General features: G+C 45.2%; 2 protein-coding genes across 4 annotated transcripts in view; one reads left to right on the top strand and one right to left on the bottom strand.

Annotated features, from left to right (window-relative positions):
* LOC139175949 (asialoglycoprotein receptor 1-like) overlaps positions 1–20956 on the top strand; it is a 579489-nt gene that overhangs the window by 541169 nt on the left and 17364 nt on the right. Inside the window, exon 1 of one of the 2 annotated variants that reach the window (XM_070767363.1) lies at positions 8898–9071. The exons of the other annotated variant lie outside the window; for it this stretch is intronic. The gene's annotated coding sequence lies outside the window, so the exon portion shown is untranslated. Of the gene's footprint in view, positions 1–8897; positions 9072–20956 lie in introns of those variants that run through there. 2 annotated transcript variants of the gene reach the window in all.
* LOC139175941 (zona pellucida sperm-binding protein 3-like) overlaps positions 1–20956 on the bottom strand; it is a 28249-nt gene that overhangs the window by 3247 nt on the left and 4046 nt on the right. The window contains exons 4-9 of one of the 2 annotated variants that reach the window (XM_070767348.1): positions 19174–19354; positions 17467–17587; positions 14819–14910; positions 13297–13430; positions 8935–9054; positions 4806–4913 (exon numbers count right to left, since the gene is read on the bottom strand). In XM_070767348.1, the coding sequence (XP_070623449.1) occupies positions 4806–4913; positions 8935–9054; positions 13297–13430; positions 14819–14910; positions 17467–17587; positions 19174–19354 (756 nt within the window). The remainder of the gene's footprint in view (positions 1–4805; positions 4914–8934; positions 9055–13296; positions 13431–14818; positions 14911–17466; positions 17588–19173; positions 19355–20956) is intronic. The other variant, XM_070767349.1, reaches the window with a different exon arrangement.

A 20956-nucleotide genomic window follows, 5' to 3' on the forward strand; every position in this document is an offset into this window, starting at 1 on the left:
GAGAAGGCTCTTCTCCTGGGTCCCGCCAAGTGGCATTGTTTCGTTGACGGGACCCGGAGAAGACCCACTCTGTGGGACCTAACTGGCCGCTGGGATTCGTGCGGCAGAAGGCGGTTCCTGAGATAATCTGGTCCGGTGCCATGAAGGGCTTTATAGGTCATAACCAACACTTTGAATTCTGACCGGAAACTGATCGGCAACCAATGCAGACTGCGGAGTGTTGGTGTAACATGGGCATATTTGGGAAAGCCCATGATTGCTCTCGCAGCTGCATTCTGCACGACCTGAAGTTTCCGAACACTTTTCAAAGGTAGCCCCATGTAGAGAGCGTTACAGTAGTCGAGCCTCGAGGTGATAAGGGCATGAGTGACTGTGAGCAGTGACTCCCGGTCCAAATAGGGTCGCAACTGATGCACCAGGCGAACCTGGGCAAACGCCCCCCTCGCCACAGCTGAAAGATGTTTCTCTAATGTGAGCTGTGGATCGAGGAGGACGCCCAAGTTGCGAACCCTCTCTGAGGGGGTCAATGTTTCTCCCCCCAGGGTGATGGACGGACAGATGGAATTGTCCTTGGGAGGCAAGACCCACAGCCACTCCGTCTTGTCTGGATTGAGTTTGAGTTTGTTGACACCCATCCAGGCCCCAACAGCCTCCAGGCACCGGCACATCACTTCCGCTGCTTCGTTGACTGGACATGGGGTGGAGATGTATAACTGGGTATCATCGGCATATTGATGATACCTCACCCCATGCCCTTGGATGATCTCACCCAGCGGTTTCATGTAGATGTTAAATAGCAGGGGGGAGAGGACCGACCCCTGAGGCACCCCACAAGGGAGAAACCTAGAGGTCGACCTCTGACCCCCCACTAACACCGACTGCGACCGACCGGAGAGGTAGGAGGAGAACCACTGGAGAACAGTGCCTCCCACTCCCAACCCCTCCAGCCGGCGCAGAAGGATACCATGGTCGATGGTATCGAAAGCCGCTGAGAGGTCAAGAAGCACCAGGACAGAGGACAAGCCCCTGTCCCGGGCCCGCCAGAGATCATCCATCAACGCGACCAAAGCAGTTTCCGTGCTGTATCCGGGCCTGAAACCCGACTGCTGGGGACCTAGATAATCGGCTTCTTCCAAGGACCGCTGGAGCTGGAGTGCCACCACCTTCTCGACAACCTTCCCCATGAAGGGAAGGTTGGAGACTGGACGGTAGTTATTGAGTACGGCTGGGTCCAGGGAGGGCTTCTTGAGGAGGGGGCGCACGAGCGCTTCTTTATAGAGTGTTGGAAAGACTCCCCTCCCCAAGGAAGCGTTGGTAATCTCCTGGGCCCAGCTCCGTGTCACCTCCCTGCCGGCCGAAACCAACCAAGAGGGACACGGATCCAGTGAACAGGTGGCAGAACTCACAGCTCCAATGGCCTTGTCCACTTCATCAGGTGTCACCAAGTCAAACTCCTCCCAGACAGATGGACAAAGACGTTTAGCCCCAGTCACCTCGACTGACTCGTTGTCAGTCGACTCTGTTTTACAATTGGAGTCGAGATCGGCCCGGATCCGAGCGATTTTATCAGCGAAAAACGTGTTAAAGTCCTCGGCACTACTCTGTAAGGGCTCCCCAACTCCCCCCTGATTAAGAAGGGAGCGGGTCACCCTAAACAGAGCGGCCGGGCGGGATTCCGCTGATGCAATCAAGGCGGAATGATACGCGCATCTTGCCGCCTTGAGCGCCACTTTGTAAGTCTTAATAAAGGCTCTTACAAGTGTTCGATCGGATTCGGACTTACTCTTCCTCCATCGCTTCTCTAGACGTCTCTTCTGGCGCTTCAACTCCCGGAGCTCCTCGTTGAACCATGGAGCTCTACGGGGTCTAGCGCCACGGAGAGGTCGCAACGGCGCAATACGGTCAAGGGCCTCTGCTGCCGCCTTGTTCCAGGCCTCAGCCAGAGACTCTGCCGGACTGCGGACGAGTGTATCTGGAAGAACCCCAAGCGCCTTCTGAAAGCCTTCTGGATCCATCAGGCGTCTGGGGCGGAACATCTTAATTGGTTCCGCCTCCCTGCGGGGGAGGATTGGAGCCAGGAAGTCAAGCCGCAGTAGAAAATGGTCTGACCATGACAAAGGCAACACTTCTAAGCCCCTTAGTCTCAGACCATTACTCAGTTGCTCAGAGAGGAATACCATGTCGGGTGAGTGCCCCCCCTCATGAGTCGGACCCTGAACTACTTGGGTCAGGTCCATGGCTGTCATGGTGGCCATGAACTCCTGTGCCAATCCAGAGGATTCGCCGAGCGACGGCAGGTTGAGGTCTCCCAAGACAATAAGTCTAGGGAACCCCACCGCCAGCCCGGCTACCTCCTCGAGCAGCACAGGTAGGGCTTGTGCCACGCAGCTGGGAGGCAGGTACGTGAGAAACAAGCCCACCTGAACCCCTAGGTCCAACTTCACCAGGAGGGACTCACAACCCGCAATCTCCGGAGCAACGAGTCTACGCAGGCAAAGGCTCTCCCTGGCTATAATAGCCACTCCTCCCCCCCTTCCCCGGGGTCGAGGTTGATGCCATATCTGAAACCCGGCTGGGCAAATTTCAGAGAGAGGAACTCCTCCCTCTGGGCCCAGCCAGGTTTCAGTTACACATGCCAGGTCGGCCTCCTCATCCAGGATCAGATCCCGGATGAGGAGAGCTTTATTTACCACCGACCTGGCATTGAGTAGCAGCAACCTGAGCCCAGGGCCAGATTTACACTCATCACCAGTATTCTGGGTTGAGCTCACGGAGCCGGAACAAGGGATCGTTATTAAGCAACGATCCCTCCTTCCCCTGTAACGGCTAGCTCCGTGACTCCCGCCATATCTGCCTCTCCCCAGCAGCACTGAGATATCCTGACCCTCTGTCACCCCAGAGATAGCCGCCCCTCCCCCTCCCGCCTCTCCAGCGCCAGGTTGGCCTAGTGTATTATTTACATCACTCCCATTCATTTCACCCATACTATGATCCCACCCATCCCATCCGCCCCATCCATACCAATCATTTGCTCCATACACCCTATGCCCATCCCAGTTATCCATCAATAAAACACCCCCCCAATAATTTAGTTAAAATATAAATCAATTAATTAAAATACTACAGTTAAAATACTAATAAAAGAAGTAAATACAAATAGAAAATATAGAATATATAAAATATAGGTAATAGTATAACAATTCAGTTGATTAAAATGAACCCAGTCAGCAGCAAATGTATTCTCATGTGGCTTCTGATCTTTCCCCCAATTAACTTCAGATTGTGTCCCCTTGTTCTTGTGTTCACTTTCCTATTAAAAACACTTCCCTCCTGGACCTTATTTAACCCTTTGACATATTTAAATGTTTCGATCATGTCCCCCCTTTTCCTTCTGTTCTCCAGACTATACAGATGGAGTTCATGAAGTCTTTCCTGATAAGTTTTATGCTTAAGACTTCCCACCATTCTTGTAACCCGTCTTTGGACCCATTCAATTTTGTCAATATTTTCTTGTTATCAATATCTTTATTAATAAATAAATAAATAAATTTATTTATTAGATTTCTATGCTGCCCTACTCCAGGTGACTCAGGGCGGTGTACAACATTAAATATAACAATATATACGAAATCTAATAACTATAAACACTCCGCAGTCTGCATTGGTTGCCGATCAGTTTCCGGTCACAATTCAAAGTGTTGGTTATGACCTATAAAGCCCTTCATGGCATCGGACCAGAATATCTCCGGGACCGCCTTCTGCCGCACAAATGGGGGCCAACTCTGTGGGACCTAACCGGCCGCTGGGATTCGTGCGGCAGAAGGCGGTCTCGCAGATATTCTGGTCCGATGCCATGAAGGGCTTTATAGGTCATAACCAACACTTTGAATTGTGACCGGAAACTGATCGGCAACCAATGCAGACTGTGGAGTGTTGGTGAAACATGGGCATACCTAGGGAAGCCCATGATTGCTCTCACAGCTGCATTCTGCACGATCTGAAGTTTCCGAACACTTTTCAAAGGTAGCCCCATGTAGAGAGCATTACAGTAGTCGAATCTCAAGGTGATGAGGGCATGAGTGACTGTGAGCAATGAGTCCCGGTCCAGATAGGGCCACAACTGGTGCACCAGGTGAACCTGGGCAAACGCCCCCCTCGCCAGAGCTGAAAGATGGTTTTCTAATGTGAGCTGTGGGTCAAGGAGGACGCCCAAGTTGCAGACCCTCTCTGAGGGCGTCAATAATTCCCCCCCCCCCCCCAGGGTGATGGACGGACAGATGGATGTGTCCTTGGGAGGTAAAACCCACAGCCACTCCGTCTTATCAGGGTTGTGTTTGAGTCTGTTGACACCCATCCAGGCCCCAACAGCCTCCAGGCACCGGCACATCACTTCCACTGCTTCGTTGACTGGACAAATGCCCCATTGGCAAAGCAAACTGGGCTGACGGAAGCCTTTGAAAATGATTTTACCCCGGTGGCATGTATGATGCCCTTTCAGAAATCAAGCGAGGATGCTGCATCAATCCTTCTCGGGAATGATGGGCTTTGTGAACCAACTATTTGGAAGGGGCCCATTGGAACAAAGCCAACAGCCCACCTGCCTGGGATTCCTTCTCCATGTGGACTTCAACTCCCAGAATTCCTGTCAGCACAGTCCAACTGTATTAAAGCATGGCTGGCTGAGGAATTCTGGGAGCTGTAGTGCGGATGTCATAAAGCTTGGCTGGCTGGGGAATTTTGGGAATTGTAGTCCACAAGTTGTGAAGTGGCCAAGGGTGGTGACCCCAGCCGTATCTGGCACTTACCTTCCAGGGGGAGCCCCAAATTAGTCTTCCAACCCACCGAGACGCTGGAGGACCCCCCCTGCCCTCCGAACGGAGGGTGAGTTGACTTCGCCACGGTTGGTAGCAATTCTGTCAGGGGTAGAAACAGCGGCTGTTAGACTCACACAACTCAGTAAGCATTATATATACGAGGGTCGCCCTGAAAGTAACGCACCCCTTTTTTTTTTTCAGCCTACAGTAATGATATGAATGCGAAACTTTAGATATACATTATTTGCATTGTTAGGAGTGTGTGTGTAAATTTTGCATTCCTTCAGACAGATCGCGTAGCTGCAGCCGTGTTTCGAAATTGTGTCTGTAAGTGATGTACGTTACAAGCAACGTGTCGTCATTGAATTTCTCACCGCGGAGGAAGAAACTGTGGGGAACATTCACAAACATTTGTGTGCAGTTTGTGGAGAATCTGCAGTCGACAGAAGTACGGTTAGTCGCAGGGCACAGAGGGTGTGAGGCTATTACAGTGCAGAAATGGCTTTGTGACCAGAACAAGGGGTTGTACCGACAGGACATACAACGCCCTTGTGTCTCGCTGGAGGAAGGCCATAGAACGGGACGGACATTATGTGGGAAAATAGAGAGTGTGGAAGAAACATACATACATACATACATACATACATACATACATACATTCATACATACATTCATTCATTCATTCATTCATTCATTCATTCATTCATTCATTCATTTATTGGATTTGTATGCCGCCCCTCTCCGGAGACTCGGGGCGGCTAACAGCGACAATAAAACAGTGTACAATAGTAATTCGGTATTAGAAACGATTAAAAACCCATTAATATAAAAACCAAACATACATACAGACAGACATACCATGTATAGAATTGTAAAGGCCTAGGGGGAAAGAGGGTCTCAGTTCCCCCATGCCTGGTGGCAGAGGGGGGTTTTAAGTTGTTTACGAAAGGCAAGGAGGGTGGGGGCAGTTCTAATATCTGGGGGGAGTTGGTTCCAGAGGGCTGGGGCCGCCACAGAGAAGGCTTTTCCCCTGGGTACCGCCAGGTGACATTGCTTAGTTGACATCCTTCTTTCTTGTGTGCAAGTTTCATTGTGTTCAATAAATAATTGTTGAAGAAAAAAATGTGGTGCATTACTTTCTGGGCGACCCTCGTATGTAGGTATTTGTGTTTTAAAAAATCATTCAATTATATATATATATATCCTAGTCTCCCTTAATTTTCAAATTCAGCAAGAACATGTGACATATATATATATATATAAGTCACTTTTCCCAGTCCTGTGGTTAACTTCAGATGTTCACTAAAGAACCTGTTGTGAGTCCAGGACTCCACACAATCCCTTACGCACTTCCCTTTCTCTACACAGTTGCTTCTCTTTTGAGGAAGAGCCTGTTGGGAGCTTCAAGAGCACAGCAACAGTTTACGTTTGTTCAGCATTGTCAACTTGTTGGGTGGGGGGACAACAGTTGTCGTTTGGTTTCAGCTTTTTCTGATTTCGGAAGAAAAGCTTTGGCAACCGTTGACCGGGACGATGTAATATTTACCCGATATTAAAAATAGGCCCTTTGCACTCGGCAACCCCAGGAATTAAACTGCTGCGGTGGCACTTTTAGCGAATGCATGCTTCCTTCCCTCAAGATTTCGGGCTGCGGAGTCCTTCCCCAGGCGTTAAAGCTGACTTGAAATCTTTTTTCCCCCTAGAATCTTAAAGACTTGACATTTTTTGCAGGATCTTTAAATCCCAAAGGTGTCAAGGTTCTAAATTTAAATCAAGAGTCCAAGTTAAGGCATTCCTCCAAGTTTCATAGAAACATAGAAGATTGACAGCAGAAAAAGACCTCCTGGTCCATCTCGTCTGCCCTTATACTATTTCTTGTATTTTATCTTAGCATGGATCTGTGTTTATCCCAGACATGTTTGAATTCAATTACTGTGGATTTACCAACCACGTCTGCTGGAAGTTTGTTCCAAGCATCTACTCCTCTTTCAGTCAAATAATATTTTCTCACGTTACTTCTGATCTTTCCCCCAACTAACCTCGGATTGTGCCCCCTTGTTCTTTTTCAGTTTCCTAATAAAAACACTTCCCTCACGAGCCTTATTGAACCCTTTAACCTATTTAAATGTTTTGATCATGTCCCCCCTTTCCCTTCTGTCCTCCAGACTATACAGATGGAGTCCATGAAGACCTTGAACCCCTGGAAAGCTTTGTGGCTGCCTCTGCTCTCTCATGAAAATCCCCCCTCCCAAGAGGTCTTCTAGTCCAACCCCCTAGATCCAACATCTTCTTAAAAACTTCCCGTGTTGAGGCATTCTCAACCTCTGGAGGCAAGCTGTTCCATGGATTAATTGTTCCGACTGTCAGGAAATTTCTCCTTAGTTCTAAGTTGCTTCTCTCCTTGTTTAGTTTAGTTATTTAAGTGCCAAAGCCCACTGCAACAATACAGCCAAGAAGGCTTCAAGAGTTGTAAACCTAATCCTACGTAGCTCCTGCTCTGGCAATCTCACACTACTTATCAGAGCCTACAAAACCTTTGCCAGACCCATCCTTGAATACAGCTCATCTGTCTGGAACCCATACCACATCTCAGACATTGACACCCTTGAAAATATCCAAAGATACTTCACCAGAAGAGCCCTTCACTCCTCCACTCGAAACAGAAGACCCTACGAAACTAGACTTACAATCCTGGGTCTTCCTGTCGTTCTGCCTGTCGGCGACTACTTCAGCTTCAACCACAACAACACAAGAGCACACAACAGATTTAAACTTAATATTAACCACTCCAAACTTGACTGTAGAAAATATGACTTCAGTAACCGAGTTGTCAAAGCGTGGAACTCATTACCGGACTCCATAGTGTCAACCCCAAACCCCCAACACTTTACCCTTAGATTATCTACGGTTGACCTCTTCAGATTCCTAAGAGGTCAGTAAGGGATGAGTACAAGTGCACAAGAGTGCCTTCCGTCCCCTGTCCTATTGCTCTCCTATATCTCCTCTACCTTTCTTCTATTCCTATATCTCTTCTTCTATTCTTTCATTGATATGTTCTATTCCTATATCTTCTTTTCTCTTCTTTCTTAGATATATTTTACTATGAGTATCTCCTCTATAACCTTCATCATGTATTTTACTATGTGTATATAGATATATACCCACTAAAACCCTCATTGTGCATTGGACTAAATAAATAAATAAATAAATAAAATTAATAGTTTCCACCCATTGCTTTGGAGAGTAGCTTGACTCCTCCCTCTTCTTCGGGGCAACCCCTGAGATATTGGAAGGCTGCTACTTAGAAGTAAGGAGAAAATTTCTGGCAGTGAGAATGATTAACCTGTGGAACTGCTTGCCACCAGAAGTTGTAAATGCCCCAACATGGGAAGTTTTTAAGATGTTGGATAACCATCTGTCTGAAGTGGTGCAGGTTTTACTGCCTAAGCAGGGGGTTGGACTAGAAGGCCTCCAATGTCCCTTCCAACTCTGTTGTTGTTATATCGTTATATTTCTGTTTAGTTAGCAATCACATCTTGATGTGTTCTGTATACTGTGCGTCATATATTAACCATTTAGCCTTGTAACTAAATTAGTAAAGTTAATCTTTTATACTTGTATACACAAGAAAATTGTTATAGAGCCGGGGTGGCACAGTGGTTAGAGCACAGCACTGCAGGCTCCTTCAGCTAACTGCTTGCTGTAGTTCAGCGGTTCATATCTCACCACCAGCTCCAGGTTGACTCATCCTCCTGTCCTTCCAAGGGTGTGTGTGTGTCAAATGAGGACCCAGATTGTTGGGGGCAAAAATGCTGATTCTGTAAACTGCTTAGAGAGGGCTGGCAAAGCATACAAAGCGGTGCATAAGTCTAAAGTTAGGGGTGTTTGCAAGCGGAGGATTTGCGAACAGGCAGGAGAGGAGAGATCTTTTTTTGGTGAACCAAGGCTGAATAAGGAAATGAAAATGTTCCAGAGAAAGTGATGGGGGGGTTTCTGAGAATCAAAAAGGAACTGAAAGTGCCAATGAATTTCTCCTCCTGGGGGGGAGGGGGGGTTAGCAGAGGTCTCTTAACGTCACATGGGGGCCATAAACATTCATAAGGAGAAATAAATCGGGTGCCTTCCAGCTCCAGCTCCTCCTGGACGGTTTCTGCAAGAGTCCGGCCGGTCCTTCCTTCCTCAGGGTCCAAGACGAACAAGGGTCCCAGGCGCAGAGAGACCTCAGGAGCAGCTGACTCCCCTGTGGACGTTGGAAAGGTGAGTTTTAGCTGGACCCTTCTTGCTTGCTTTCCGGGCAAGAGAGAGAGAGAGACCCCCCCCCCCCCCGAGAAGAGCTACTGCCCCAAAGCCCCCCTGTTGGAGTTCCATCCTAGCAGCTCAAAGCAGCCTCGTTGAGGGAGGGCCCTGAAACAAGGGCAGGGGGATGTTAACAGAATGACAAGAGCTGGAAGGGACCTTGGAGGTCTTCTAGTCCAGCGTTTCCCAACCTTGGCAACTTGAAGCTATCTGGACTTCAACTCCCAGAATTCCCCAGCCAGTGAATGCTGGCTGGGGAATTCTGGGAGTTGAAGTCTAAATAGCTTCAAGTTGCCAAGGTTGGGAAACACTGTTCTAGTCCTGAGTTTGCGGAGAGGGGCGGCATATAAATCTAATAAATCTAATCTAAATCTAATCCATCCCCCTACTCAGTAAAGAGACCCTGGACAACTTCAGACAAGTAGCTGTCTCGCCTCTTCTTAAAAACCTCCAGAGATGGAGCACGAACAAAATACTACTACTACTACTACTACTACTACTACTACTACTACTACTACTACTAATAATAATAATAATAATAATAATAACAACAACAACAACAACAACAACAACAGAAACAACAGTTGGGAAGAAACCCTATACTACTTCAGACAGATGTTTATCCAACATCTGCTTTAAAACTTCCAGTGTTGGGGCATTCACAACTTCTGGAGGCAACTTCTGTTCCACGGATGAATTGTTCTCGCTGTCAGGAAATTTCTCCTTAGTTCTCAGTTGCTTCTCTCCTTGTTTAGTTTCCACCCATTGCTTCTTGTTCCACCCTCAGGCAGTGTTCCCTCTAATTTTTTTTGGGGGGGGGGCGGAAAAGTATAGTGTCTGAGCGGCAGTCCCTTTGGGACTGGGCGGCACAGAAATAATAAATAAACAAATAAACAAACAAACAAATAAATAAAAAACCCACCCTGTTTTGTCTATAACAGTGAGCTCATAATAGGGCAACTCTATCAATATCAAAATGCCACTTAAATAGTTGAGCTAGTTTCAAACTAGATTTTGATTTTCTTTCTCTCTTCCTTACTCCCATTCTTTTTCTTTCTCTTTTCCTTCCTCTCTTTTTTCTATCTGTTTCTCTCTCTCTCTCCTTCCCTCTCACTCTTTCCCTCTCGGCTTCTGGGCAGGTTTGGAAAACTCTGAGTTGATGATGATTTTTAAGTGAGCGATTGCTCACTGCTCAGCTTAGAGGGAACTATGCCCTCAGGTGCTTTGGAGAATAGCCTGACTCTTTCTTCTTTGTGGCAACCCCTGAGATGTTGGAAGGCTGCTATCCTGTCTCCCCTGGTCCTCGTTTTCATTCAACTAGCCATGCCCAGTTCCTGCAACTGTTCTTCACATATTTTAGCCTCCAATCCCCTGACCATCTTTGTGCCTCTTCTCTGCACTTTTTCTAGAATCTCAACGTCCTTTTTGAATCGTGGTGACCAAAACTGAATGCAGTATTGCAAATGTGGCCTTGCCAAGAACATTTCCCGTGATCTTGATTCTGTCCCTCTGTTAATGCAGCCTGGAACATCTGGAGGCAAGCTGTTCCACTGGTTAATTAACAGGATAACAGAATCAGATGGGACTTTGGAGGTCTTCTAGTCCCACCCTCTGTTCAAGCAGGAGGCCCTATACCATACCTTACGTACACCATTCCAGATAAGACTCCAAGAGAGGTCTCAGAGTCTTGGTGGACAACCAACTAAATATGAGCCAGCAATGTGCAGCGGCAGCCAAAAAGGCCAATACGATCCTGAGTTGCATTAACAGAGGGATACAATATGGGACTAGGGAGGTAGTAACACCACTCTGTAAAGCCTTAGTTAGACCACAATTAGTCCTGCATCCAGTTTTGGGCACCACACTACAAAAAAAGACATTGAGACTCTAGAGAAAGTGCAGAAGAGAGGAACCAGGATGACAAAGAGGACTAGAAACTAGAACATACGAAGGGAGGTTGAGGAACTGGGCATGGCAAGTCTATTATTATTATTATTATTATTATTATTATTATTATTATTATTATTATATTATGGTGGTGGTTGTTGTTGTTGTTGTTGTTGTTGTTGTTATTAATTAGATTTGTATGCTGCCCCTCTCCGCAGACTCGGGGCGGCTCACAACAGCATGGGGAAACCGAGATATTCTTTCCCCCCAGGCCTCTACAATTTATGCATGGTATGTTTGTGTGTATGTTTGGTTTTAATAAGGGTTTTTAAATTATTTTAAACATTAGATTTGTTACATGCTGTTTATTACTGTTGTTAGCCGCCCCGAGTCTACGGAGAGGAGCGGCATACAAATCAAATCAAATCAATCAATCAATCATGTGCCGCCTCTATGTTGGTTGAGGCAGGCAGGGTTCCCTTGAGTACCATTTGTTGGGGGGTCCAGGGAAAGGGAGGGTCTTGCCTTCTCTTTCTGCTCAAGATCCCCATGGACAATTGGGGGGCCACTGTGGGACACAGAATGCTGGACTCGATGGGCTTTGGCCTGATTCAGCAGGGCTCTTCTTAGGTTCTTAGGTTCTTATGAGAGTGATCTACCAGTGGAACAGAAGTTGCCTGCGGAGGTTGGGAGCGCTCCAACACTTGGGATGTCCAAGGGGAGATTGGACGGTCATTTGTCTGAAATGGTGTACGGTCTCCTGTTTGAGCAGGGGGTTGGACTAGATGACCTACAAGGTCCCTTCCAACTCCAATAAATAAATAAACAAATAGGATGGATAGGGGAGACCCAGCGAAAATCGGCCCCTCCTGAACGTAGGGGAAAAAAATAGGGCTGCAGAACCACAAACGGTCACCAGAGGGCAGCAGCAGAGAAGTTTGCGGGAGAATTTGTTGCCCTCTATTGCAGTATATTTTCAGCAACAGCTGGCTGGGGAATTCTGAGAGTTGAAGTCGGCCCATCTTCAAGTTGGCCAAGGTTTCACAGATTAACAGAGGGAGGGGGGAAGGGACCTTGGAGGTCATCTAGTCCAACCCCACCCACTGTCAAGCTGGTGCAGAAGTTGGTGATGAATCCACGGCTTGCCACACTCTCTGTAGATGGCCTGACATTGATGGGAACTTGGGGGGGGGGATTTTCATGAGGGAACAGATGCAGCCACAAAACCTTCTTTTGAGGGGTTCAAGGTCCTCCTAGGCCCACCCACCTGGGTGGAAGCGGAAGGAAGACCGACCACGTTGGCACAATCTGAGATGGGGGGGACAAGGGAGGTGAACTTTCAACTGGGTGGGAAACTCAGATTCTCCTTTAAACTCCATCCCCAGGTGTGCCTTGGGTGGGAAACTTTGATTCAGGCTTCCCAGCATGGCTGCCAGAATGGCTCTGGCAATAAATTGGAACTTCGAGGTAAATTGGAACTGACTCGCACTCTGATTTAGTTTGGATGCTACCTGGGAAACCTTGACAGCCAGGAATGCAGGCCATTCTCTCAACACCAGATGAATTTTGCGCTTGTTCCCAGCAAATGCCCCTCTCAACTATGTCTCCTTTAAGCTCCATCCCCAGGTGTGCCTTGGGTGGGAAACTCAGATCCAGGTTTCCCAGTGTGGGTGCTAGGATGACTCCAGCAATAAATTGAGGAGTACAGTGTTCCCTCGATTTTCGTGGGTTCGAACTTTGCGAATAGCCTATACCACGATTTTTCAAAAAATATTAATTAAAAAATACTTCACTGGGTTTTTTCTACACCACGGTTTTTCCTGAATGGTGACGTCATACATCATCCCCAAACTAATAATTTTTGCAAATAAATAACAAAAAAAAATTGTTAATAAATAATTATGTTTATAAATATCAGGATCACTAAGTGTCTTATTCAATGGTGAGTGCCAGTAATAATAGTGAGTAAATGGCTGTTAAGGGAATGGGAAATGGTAATTTAGGGGTTTAAAGTGTTAAGGGAAGGCTGGGGATACTGTCCATAGCCAAAAATGGTGCATTTACTTCCGCATCTCTACTTCGCGGAAATTCGACTTTCGCGGGCGGTCTCGGAACGCATCCCCCGCGGAAATTGAGGGAACACTGTCCTTTGACTTGGACTCTGATTTGGCTTGGGTGCTCCTTGGAACCTTGATAGCCACCCTCTGCCCTAGCAGGTTGGAAAACAGTGTTGAAAAACCCAAACTGCAGATGCCGTAAATCACGTTTTCCCCGACGCTGATCCCCCGCTGCAATTTACCTCCCAGGCTCCTTTGCCCATCCACGTCTCCGCTGTCAGGGGTTCCTCGGGGGTCCTGCTCCTCCATTACCCCACTACAGTTCCGGGTCTCACAACAGTCGCAAATGGTGCTTGGTCCTTCTACAGGGACCCACCTGCCAGGGGGAAATAAAGCTGGCTGTAAAAGACCAGCCCCTTGCCCCGCGATGGTGCACTAGTGGCATGCAGAGTGGCGCACAGGTGGCCCACGAAGCCATATCGGAGAACACATGAGGCGCAGCCCTGTGTCACCTCCAGTGCACATGCACACACGAGACAGCTAATTTTGGGGCTTGGCGAAGGCTGTTTCGCCCTCTGGAGGCTTCAAGGAAGCTTCCTGGTGGCTTCCAAAGTGCGAAAAACAGCCCAATGGGCAAACCGGAAGTTTGTTTTCCCAATCTTCCGGTTTGCTCATTTGGCCGGTTTCTTCTTTCACCGTCTCAGGCTTCAATGAGGCCTGTGGGTTGGGGAGGAGATTGTGCGCATGCGCAGGGCAGCACAGGGGGTGCACAGGAGTGGGTTGGGGGAGGGAATGGGTGTGGGTACGTGCTCTAGACTCTCTTTGCTCCCCTAAGGAGATTATTAAACTGCGGAATATTTTGGAGAAGGGGAAGCGACAAGATGGTGTCTATATTTCCTAGGGGTCCCCCAGTCCTAACCCACTCCTCTTTACAGGTGCCACACTAGAACTCCCAAAATGAGAGGAGAGCTGCTCAAACTGGGCTAATATGGGTAGTCCTGGAGTACCTTTTTTCTTTCTTTCTTTCTTTCTTTCTTTCTTTCTTTCTTTCTTTTTCTTCTTCCTTCCTTCCTTTCTCTTTTTTCCTTCCTTCCTTTTTTCTCTTTCTGCCCTCTCCTTTCCTCTTTCTTTCTCTCTCTCTCTCTCTCTTTCTCTTTCTTTCTTCCCTCCCTCCCTCCCTTCCCTCCCTCCCTCCCTCCAGAGATGGGCTGCAAGCTGGAACAGCTAATTGGGCTTGCCTCCGGGTCTCTGGAGGTATTGTGAGTTCGAGTGGAATTACACTTCAGCACCTGTGCAGATAACAAAATTTCGCACGGAGACGCAGGTGCACCCATGTTCCGGTGACTTTTTTTGCTTCCGCGCATGCAAAAAAACTCACCAGACATGTGGGCGTGCGAGATTTTGGTGATTTTCAGCTATTTTTGACAAAATCTCACACACCCATGTGTCTTCTCACAAGGTTTGCTTCCTACATGTGTGCAGAAGTTAAATCTCTCTCCGACGCATGCGTGTGCATGCTAGATACATGCGTGCATGTGCCTGTCACCCGGCAACCGCACCGGTAGCGGAGGTAAGCAAGAACCCCCGCTTGGCCATCGCCACATCCCTGGGGTCTCGAGATCCCCTTTTGCGACCTTCCGACAAGTAACGGACTCCAAACCCAGCAGCGGCAGCAATTCTCTTAAGTGAATGGATCCAGAAACGCCGGGCTCTGTTGGGGTCATTAAGTCAAGGATTATGGGTATTGAGGTGGGCCAAACTCACGAATGGTGGGCTGCGTCGAAGGAACAAGCTTTGTTCAAGGAATCGGGCAGCTTGTCTCCTGGAGTGACTTTCAGGCGGCAGGTGATGTAAATCTGGGAAGAAAAAAAGGGAGGAATTTAATAACAACAACAACAACAGAGTCAGAAGGGACCTTTGAGGTCTTCTAGTCCAACCCCCTGCTTAGGCAGGAAACCCCACATCTTCTTAAAAACTTCCAGTGTTGGAGCATTCACAACTTCTGGAGGCAACTTCTGTTCCACAGATTAACTGTTCTGACTGTCAGGAAATTTCTCCTTAGTTCTAAGTTGCTTCTCTCTTTGTTTAGTTTCCACCCATTGCTTCTTGTTCTACCCTCAGGTGCTTTGGAGAATAGGAATTTTTTAAACCCAAATTCCCAGCGGGGTCATTCTTCCTCTTTTGCCAGTGAAGGTACCAAGACTGAAAATTTGGGGGTGTCTTCTACTCTGAACACAGCCTTTTACGAAACTTTTATTTATTTTATTTTTTTATTTTATTTTATTATTAGTTAAACACTAATAATGTAGTTAATAATTAGTTAAAGTTGCCCTGAGTCCTTCAGGAGTGGGTGGCATAGAAATCTAATAAAATAAATTAATAAATTTATTTATTTATCTATTTATTGGACTAAATATCTAAGCCGCTCAATTCCTTGCGGACTTTGGGCAGCGGGATCCACTAACCTGCATACATAGAAACTTAGAAGATTGACAGCAGAAAAAGACCTCATGATGCATCTAGTCTGCCCTTATACCATTTCCTGTATTTTATCTTAGGATGGATCTATGTTTATCCCAGGCATGTTTAAATTCAGTTACTGTGGATTTACCAACCACGTCTGCTGGAGGTTTGTTCCAAGGATCTACTACTCTTTCAGTAAAATAATATTTTCTCACATTGCTTCTGATCTTTCCCCCAACTCACCTCAGATTGTGTCCCCTTGTTCTTGTGTTCACTTTCCTATTAAAAACACTTCCCTGCTGAACCTTATTTAGCATATTTAAATGTTTCGATCATGTCCCCCCTTTTCCTTCTGTCCTCCAGACTATACAGATTGAGTTCATGAAGTCTTTCCTGATACGTTTTATGCTTAAGACCTTCCACCATTCTTGTAGCCCATCTTTGGACCCGTTCAATTTTGTCAATATCTTTTTGTAGGTGAGGTCTCCAGAACTGAACACAGTACTCCAAATGTGGTCTCACCAGTGCTCTACACAGCGGGATCACAATCTCCCTCTTCCTGCTTGTTATACCTCCAGCTATGCAGCCAAGCATCCTACTTGCTTTCCCTACCGCCTGACTGCACTGTTCCCCCATTTTGAGACTGTCAGAAATCACTACCCCTAAATCCTTCTCTTCTGAAGTTTTTGCTAGCACTGAACTGCCAATACAATACTCAGATTGAGGATTCCTTTTGCCCAAGTGCATAATTTTACATTTGGAAACATTAAACTGCAGTTTCCATTGCTTTGACCATTTATCTAGTAAAGCTAAATCATTTGCCATATTACAGACGCCTCCAGGAATATCAACCCTATTGCACACTTTAGAGTCATCGGCAAATAGGCAAAACGTCCCCACCAAACCTTCCCCTATTATTATTATTATTATTATTATTATTATTATTATTATTATTATTATTAATTGGATTTGTATGCCGCCCCTATGTCACTCACCTAGTTTGCAGGTAAGCATACTGATGCTTACCCACAAACTAGGTGCTAACTAGCGGCCGGTTCCACTTACCTGCATACTGTTGCACTGCACATGCATCCTGCTCATTCGGGCAATTACGTGCACATGTCCCCTCGCCCATTTTGCTTTAGCGTATGTGCATGAAGCAAAAATGTGCCAAAATCAACACAGTGTGAGCATCCCCTTGCGAGATTTTGATGCACTTTTGCTTCCTGTGCATGTGCGTAACCAAATTGAAGAGAGGGGACATGTGGACACAATCAACTGAATGGGGAGGATTTGCACACACAGTGGCATATATCGCTGCACTAATTGCCCAAATCCCACATGCGCAATCATCCCCTCATGAGATTTTTGCTTCTGCGCATGCGCAGGAAGCAAGAAAAGGCCCCGGGGGGGGCAGTGTTCTGGTAGCGAAAATGGAGTTACGCATGCAGTCCCAGGGGACCAGCGGGCAAGCACATGTGTCGGAGCAAGATTTGGCTTCTGCGTTTGTACAGAAAGCAAAATCTCGCAAGAGGATAATAATAATAATAATAATAATAATAATTATTATTATTATTATTATTATTATTATTATTATTATTATTATTTATTAGATTTGTATGCCGCCCCTCTCCGAAGACTCCTGTGTTCAGGCCCCTGAGATTTCAACAATTTTCAGCGTTTTTTCGCTTCTGCGCATGTGTGGAAGCGAAAAGATGGCCGAAATCTCACATGCATGCACATCTTGCAAGATTTGCTTCTTGCGCATGCACAGAAGCTTCCTGTGTGTCTTACTCCGACATAAGCGCGCTCGCCGGTCACCTGGGCTGGAGTGCGCACGTATCAGCACCAGTAGCAGAAGTAAGTTGCAATCCCAGCCTGCATCCCACCCAAGGAAGACCCCTGCCCGCCACACCCCAACCCACGACCCACTCCATAGCGGGACCCACCAGTTTCTGGGTCTCTCCAGAGAATTGGAAGGCATCCACAGTGAACCTCAGGGTTTCCTGGCGCAGCCGTGGGGCGAGGAAGGCAGAGGAGACCCCTGTCCCCCGCCCGTCAAGCATGCATCTACGGGAGAATTTAATGTAATTTAATTTTAGACAAACAGATGGACAGACATAAATTTAGATAGATAGATAGATATGATAGATAGATAGATAGATAGATATGATAGATAGATAGATAGATAGATATGATAGATAGATAGATAGATATGATAGATAGATAGATAGATAGATAGATAGATATGATAGATAGATAGATATGATAGATAGATAAGATAGATAGATAGATAGATAGATAGTTGGATAGATAGATAGATAGATAGATAGATAGATAGATAGTTGGATAGATAGATAGATAGATAGATAGATAGATAGATAGATAGATAGATAGATAGTTGGATAGATAGATAGATATGATAGATAGATAGATAGATAGATAGATATGATAGATAGATAGATAGATATATAGATATGATAGATATGATAGATAGATAGATAGATATGATAGATAGATAGATAGATATGATAGATAGATATGATAGATAGATAGATATGATAGATAGATAGATAGATATGATAGATAGATAGATAGATAGATAGATAGATAGATAGATAGATAGTTGGATAGATAGATAGATAGATAGATAGATAGATAGTTGGATAGATAGATAGATAGATAGATAGATAGATAGGATAGATAGATAGATAGATATGATAGATAGATAGATAGATAGATAGATATGATAGATAGATAGATAGATAGATAGATAGATATGATAGATAGATATGATAGATAGATAGATATGATAGATAGATAGATATGATAGATATGATAGATAGATAGATAGATAGATAGATAGATAGATAGATAGATAGATAGTTGGATAGATAGATAGATAGATAGATAGATAGGATAGATAGATAGATAGATAGATAGATAGATAGATAGATAGATAGATAGTTGGATAGATAGATAGATAGATAGATAGATAGTTGGATAGATAGATAGATAGATAGATAGATAGATAGATAGATAGATAGATAGATAGATAGTTGGATAGATAGATAGATAGATAGATAGATAGATAGATAGATAGATAGATAGTTGGATAGATAGATAGATAGATAGATAGGATAGATAGATAGATAGATAGATAGATAGATAGATAGATAGATAGATAGATAGTTGGATAGATAGATAGATAGATAGATAGATAGATAGATAGATAGATAGATAGATAGCTGGATAGATAGATAGATAGATAGATAGATAGATAGATAGATAGATAGATAGATAGTTGGATAGATAGATAGATAGATAGATAGATAGATAGATAGATAGATAGATAGATAGATAGATAGATAGAGACAGGGATGGATAAAATAGAAAACATGGATAGATAAGACAGACAGAATTGATAGACTGATTGATGGATTGATTAATTGACAGGAGAGAGAGAGAGAAAGATACTATAGATTCTTAGAGCTAGAAGGGACCTTAGAGGTCTTCTACTACAACACCTTACTCCAGGCTGGAGACCCTTAGACCATCACGGACAAAAACAGACGTCCAATATTTTCGTTAAGAACCTTTCGCGATGGAGCACCCAACCCCCTCTTCCACAGCCTCCTCATTCTTGTGGCTCTTACCCACTGGCGCCCACAACCTCAAAGTGGGATGTACTGGTGGTGGGCATGGGGTTGGTGCTGGCTATGCAGCTCTCCACCCAGACCCTCAGGGGCTGGTACTTCTGGGCTTGGACGTCTGCCTGAAGGCGCAAGGGCTCCCCCAGCACGAAGCGGTCCAAGGTTCTTTCGGCCGCCCAGTCATCTGAACCAAGAAAGATGCAAGAAAGTTACGATGGAGTAGTAGACACTCACCCATCCCCTACTGCCCCCAATTGCAATGGGTGCCAAAAATGGGGGGGGATGTCAGTTGGCACAATAGTCCACCCCAAATGAAAGCAGCCCCAGGAGATCCTGTTAGTATTCATTCGTTCATTCATTCACTCATTTATCAGAATATATACGCCACCCAACTCCAGTGGACTCTGGGCGGCTAACAAAAAGTAGTACAGTAGTACCTCTAGATACGAGTTTAATTTGTTCCAGAACTGAGCTCGTATGTCAATCAACTCGTATCTCGAACGAATGGCTTTAGCCTTTGTTTTTCCCTGCCGAGATATCCAGAAGCAAGGATTCTTGCGCCACCTAGTGGAAGCTCGGCTCGTATCCCGAATTTGAGCTCGGGTGTCGAACAGAAATTTCGCTCCCGTCGTGGCTCGTAACTTGGAATACTCGCATGTGGAGCAGCTCGTATCTAGAGGTACTACTGTATGTACGTAACTGATTGGGTTTGGCAATATATAAAACAAACCAACAATACATGCTTAAATGTATTGAAACACTATTGCTTTAATAGTTAGTGTTGCAGATGGCCACAAGAGGGAGCCAGAAGGTGATTCTCTCTATTTCTGTTATGTTCTCTGTGACTGCTCTAGTAAGAACTGTGTGTTCAAATGATAGTTTATATATACCATTCTTCTTTCCTACATATTAATTCTACTCTTTCACTGATATATTTTATTCCTATTTCTTCTCTTCTTTCTTAGATATAGAGCATATCTTCTATAACCTTCATTATATATTTACTATATGTATATCCAATATAACTCTTTAAAATAAATATACCCAATATAACTCTTTAAAATAAATAAAATAAATAAATAAATATTTGTAAGCTGAAAAAGTAAAGACTTATAGTGTTGTATGTGTATTGACTGATTTAATTGTGTATGATTAGGATTGTTCTTAACTCAGATATTTGCCAAAGTAAATAAGATTTTATGTACTTAATGTATCCAGATTGTATTACTGAATTATTACTTGTGTCTCTGGGCTGTCCGTGTTTCCTCTGTGTAAGTGTATCTTTGACTACTCAGTGGTCACTCTTCCCACTTCTTAACAAGTCTGAGCTCCACCCTAGATGATCAACATAGTTGAGTTGGCCAATGGAGATATTCAGGGCTCTGGACTTCAACTTCCAGAATTCCCTGCCCAACTCACTCTCTCCCCTTCAGCCTTATAATAATAATAATAATAATAATAATAATAATAATAATAATAATAATAACAACAACAACAACAACAACAACAACAACAACATTAATAACAACAGAGTTGGAAGGGACCTTGGAGGTCTTCTAGTCCAACCCCCTACTTAGGCAGGAGAGACCCTACACCACTTCAGACAAATGGTTATCCAACATCATATTAAAAACTTCCAGTGTTGCGGCATTCACAACTTCTGGTGGCAAGCTGTTCCTCTGATCAACCGTTCTGACTGTCAGGAAATTTCTCCTTAGTTCTAGGTTGCTTCTCTCCTTGTTTAGTTTCCACCCATTGCTTCTTGTTCTACCCTCAGATGCTAGCT

This window comes from Erythrolamprus reginae, chromosome Z, assembly GCF_031021105.1.
Source record: "Erythrolamprus reginae isolate rEryReg1 chromosome Z, rEryReg1.hap1, whole genome shotgun sequence".
NCBI classification, from domain to species: domain Eukaryota; kingdom Metazoa; phylum Chordata; class Lepidosauria; order Squamata; family Dipsadidae; genus Erythrolamprus; species Erythrolamprus reginae.